The sequence below is a fragment of the Petaurus breviceps genome, unplaced genomic scaffold (assembly GCF_028583685.1).
Source record: "Petaurus breviceps papuanus isolate PSGF00001 unplaced genomic scaffold, PetGlider_PUasm1.0 91041, whole genome shotgun sequence".
Taxonomy (NCBI): domain Eukaryota; kingdom Metazoa; phylum Chordata; class Mammalia; order Diprotodontia; family Petauridae; genus Petaurus; species Petaurus breviceps.
The window spans coordinates 1562531-1567150 of NW_027187400.1; the positions used below are offsets into that span (position 1 = coordinate 1562531).

The 4620-nt window shown below is 47.0% G+C and overlaps 1 protein-coding gene across 1 annotated transcript in view; it reads left to right on the plus strand.

Annotated features, from left to right (window-relative positions):
• MATN1 (matrilin 1) overlaps nucleotides 1-4620 on the plus strand; it is a 32806-nt gene that overhangs the window by 21575 nt on the left and 6611 nt on the right. The window contains exons 4-5 of the mRNA XM_069078315.1: nucleotides 2178-2303; nucleotides 3953-4369. Coding sequence (XP_068934416.1) covers nucleotides 2178-2303; nucleotides 3953-4369 — 543 coding nt within the window. The remainder of the gene's footprint in view (nucleotides 1-2177; nucleotides 2304-3952; nucleotides 4370-4620) is intronic.

A 4620-nucleotide genomic window follows, 5' to 3' on the forward strand; every position in this document is an offset into this window, starting at 1 on the left:
AGGAGCAGGGAACAGAGGGGAGGAGCAGGGAACAGAGGGGAGGAGCAGAGAATGCTCCAGGAAGACTTCTGTAAGGGCTCTGACCCCTGGGATTGCAGAGCTCTAGAATCATGCCCTCCTTTTGGGGGGAGGGGTTGGGGATGCTGTTGGATCCTGCATTGCTAAGAGGTATCCTTGAATATTTTCTCCACCTCTAAACTAACAAGGTCCTCAGGAGATCTAGATTCCAGGCATGGCTCCTGCTGTGTGAATTTTAGCAAATTGTTTGCCATCTGTGAGTCTCAGCTTCCTTCTCTGTGAAAGCAGGAATGCCAATTCCTGCCCTCCCCAACCTCACAGAGACACCAAAGCAATTTTTAAAAGGATAAAACACCATATAAGTGAGAGGAAAAAGAAATCTCTGTAGAAAATCAAGCCCATATCTTTTCCTGCTCCCTTGGGCTTTCTCTGAAGCTCCAGTGGGGCTGGAAGGCTCAGGAGAATTCTATTCCATTCCATGAATGTTTACAAAAGGTCAGCTGTGCTCAGAAATTTGTTCAGACCTGGGAGAGATGCACAGTTCAGATAAAATCAGGTCCCTGCTCTCATGGAACCCATGGTCGAGGAGGGGGTTGGGATGCAAATATAGAGAACCCTAAGGCACAACAGACCATGATAAGGGCATTAGAGGGGTGCCAAGAAAATTATGCCGTGAGATTGGAGGGGGAAGGACCTTACTGGCAGAAGGGATCAGGGAAGGCTCCTAGGAGGAGGTAGCATTTAAGTTGGGCTAATTCAAGCTTGTGGGTTTGAATTCAAGAGAAGAGGAGGAAGATGAGCATTTCAGGCACATGAAACAGTGTGAACAAAGATCTGGAGATGGGGACGTGCTGGGCATGGGTGTGTTAGGCAGGACATAGCTCAGCTTAGCTGGAATATCAAGCACAGAATGTGTGTGGGGGTGTCATTTGAGCTAAGCTTTAGAATTTGGTGCTCTAAGCATTAATAAATGTATCTTGGGGCTTAACATCGTTTGAAGAAAGAGCATGAAAGGCTTGAGTTCCAGGTATCAGCAGTTTGAATTTGGCTCAGTGGATGATAGGGAGCCACCAGGGATTTTTGAACAGAGGAGTGAGCTCACTGACTGCTTTTGTCTAAGAAAGATTAGTCTGGTAGAGGCAGGACAGATAGGAGAGAGTGGAGGTGGAGGACTTCGTTTAGAAGTTGATTATAATTATCCTGGGGGGCCTCACCAGGGGATGGCAATGGGAGCAGAAAGGGGGAGGAGAGATGGATGGAGATGTTACAAAGAAGACCTCAATGGAACTTAGTAAATGAGTGGATCTGAGAGGTAGGGAAAAGGGAAGAATCAAAGATAATCCTTGGGTTACAAACATGGGAGAATGGCTGAGTGGTGCTGTCATTGATAGAGAAAGCAAAGTTACAAAGAGGTGGGAAAAGATAATAAGGTCCATTTTTTTACATGTTAAATTTGAGGTGTTGGTGGGACATCCCTTTAGCAGGAGATGCAGGGCTGGAGCTCAGAAGAAAAGCCAGGGATGGAGATGTATACTTGGGGGTTGTGTGAATGGAGGTGGTTGTTGGCAAAGGTGGAAATACAAAGGGAGAAAAGGAGAAGGTTGAAGTCAGAGCTTTAGATAACACACACCTTGAGGAGTAAGAAAGAGGAGGAGTTGGCTAGGAGGAGGTTAGAAGTTGGAGGGCAGGCGCCAATCTGCATTGGCAGTAGAAATTCCTCACTAGGTGTTCTCAGGCTTGGAAAAGAAAGAAAAGAAAAAAGGGAAGCAAGAAAGAAAGACAGAAAGGGAGGGAGGGAAGGGAGAAGGAAGGAGGGAAGAAAGGAAGGATAAGAGAAAGAAGAAGGGAAGGAAGAAAGAGATAAAGGAAAGAAGGAAGGAAGGAGGAAAAGAAAGAAAGGAAGGAAAGAAGGAGGGAGGGGAAGAAAGAGAGAAGGAAGAAAGAAAGAAAAAGAAAGACAAAAAGGAAGGAATGGAGGAGAGAAGGAAGCAAGGAAGAAAGAAACAAACAAGGAAGAAGTGATTGGCTTGGATTACTTTGAGGGATGCATTCTGCTCCTGAGAAAAGGAGGGAGCTGGACAGTTAAACTCAGAGGCCATCACCTCTGCCCTCAGTGTGACCAAGAACACACCCTAAGTGTCTGTCTCCTTTTCTTGTAGTGGTGTCTGATCTGTGTGCCACTGGAGATCACGATTGCCAGCAAATCTGCAACAGCTCCCCGGGCTCCTATACCTGTTCTTGCCAGGATGGCTTCATCCTGAACAGTGATGGGAAAACCTGCAGTGGTCAGTGCCCCTTAACCTCCCCATCCCCTGGTACCTGGAGCAGAGGGAAAGTGAGAGGGGTGTCACACATCAAGACACCAAGTAGGGAGTGAGACAGAGGGGCCTGGGTGGGGGCCAGGGCTGATGTGTCAAGGAGAGGGGGGTGTTTACACTGTACTCACATTATAGCAGTCTGGGGAGAGTCTGGTGGTCATCTTGAGAAGGGCACTAATGACTTCTAATTGACCCCAGGATGCAATGCAGACAGAGGCTCTGGGGCTAAGGTTGAGGGTGTGTTCTCTGTCTGTGAAGTGGGTTCCTCATCTGGGGTCTTCTATGGTCTTGTTAATTACCAGCATCTTTCTGTCCCCAGTTACTCATCGCACAGCTAAGTGCCAAGCAGAAGGATGTCACAGGGTCTTGTTAGGAGCATTGGGCTTCCCTATTCCTCTTCAGACCCTACACCAGAGGAAAGGTGCTGATAACCAGACAGGAATCACTAGATCTTAAGCCCATGGCTTGAAAAAAGCCAGGTAGTGGGTTGGGATATGAAGTTTCTCACAGCTGGGTGGGGCAGAGGATGGAGTGTTGCATTTGGAATCAGGAGACCTCAGTTCAAATCATGCCTCAGACCTTTACTAGCTGTTTTGACCCTGACCAAATCCCTTATTTTTTTCAGTTTCAGTTTTTTCATCTGTAAAATGGGAATAATAATAGCTCCTCCCTCATAGGGTTGTTATGAGAAGCCAATGAGTTAACTCATAAAAGTGCTTGGTAAATCTGTTGTTGCTGCCCTTGTGATCAGGTTCGATGAAAGTGCCCATTGGGCTTTATGTTGAGAGATAGGACAGAGGATAATTCAGAACTGGCCAGGGCTGGGCTGGGCAAACCTTGGGGGAGCATCAGGCTTATTCAGATTTTCTAAATGGACACACATTCTGGAAACTAATTGCCGGGCTGGACTCGTTGACTCATTGAGCTAGAAAGGCCCTTTGAGACCATCTAATTCAAACACCTCATTGTTACAGATGAAACTGATTTGACCTAAAACCATGTGTGTTTCCCCATAGCAGAGGGTTCTGTTAAGGAGGCATTAGGCATTAAAAATTAGTCAAACAGTCATTCTTTAGTGAGAAGAAGAAAGAGCCCCAACTGACTGAGCCCATCAATCATGGTCCCAGAGCTCCATCCAGGCAGGGTCAGGCCAGGATGGCAGCAAAAGAGTGACTGCAGAAAAGTGGATATTCTGGGTCATGCCCTTTCCACCCTTCTCTGTATTTAGTCATTCTTCCTCCACCAGCTCCCTTATACTCTTCCTGTGTCCTCCTTTCTCATTCACTCAGGAAAAAAAAGGTGGTGAAGGACCAAATCAGTACTCCCCCAGGAATCTGTAATTGGAAAGATGATTGAAGGGGGCCGTGCTTAACCCAACAGGATGAATATTCAACAATGGTGGAATTTCAGGCAGTGTGACACTTACATAGGAGAAAGATTTTGGGAGCAGGGAGACCTTCCTAATACTTTTCAGGTTACCATATAGAGGAAGAGTGAGAGTAAAGAAAACTGGCTGTATGACTAGTTTGGGTCCAGCTGTTCCCCCAATTGGTCAATAAAGGTCTCATCTAATTTCTCCGATATCCTCTCTCTTATTTTTCCCCTCCCTTCTCCAGCCTGCAGTGGGGGTGGTGGAGGTTCTGCCACTGACCTCGTCTTCCTAATCGATGGGTCCAAGAGTGTTCGCCCTGAGAACTTTGAGCTGGTGAAAAGGTTTATCAACCAGATTGTGGACTCTCTGGATGTGTCCGACAAGCTGGCCCAGGTGGGCCTGGTACAGTACTCTAGTTCAGTTCGGCAGGAATTCCCCTTGGGAAGGTACAAAACCAAGAAGGACATCAAGGCAGCAGTCAAGAAGATGTCCTACATGGAGAAGGGCACCATGACTGGGGCAGCTCTCAAGTACCTCATTGACAACACCTTCACCATCTCCAGTGGGGCACGGCCTGGTGCCCAGAAGGTGGGCATCGTCTTCACTGATGGCCGGTCCCAGGATTACATCAATGATGCAGCCAAGAAAGCCAAGGAGCTTGGTAGGACCCTATTGCTTTCTCAGGGAGTGCTTATCTTTGCCGGTCTTAGAAGTTGTTTCATAGGATCATAGATTTAGGGTGAGGAGGGAGTTTAGATCCTCCTAGATTTTAGATTACAGAGCTCTAAAATCTAACTCAACTCCCTCACTTCCTAACTAAGGGAGTTGGAGCCCAGAGTGTTCAAATGAATGCCCAAGGTCACACAGGAAGTAAGCAGCAAAATTAAGATCTAAACCCAGGTTTTCTGACTC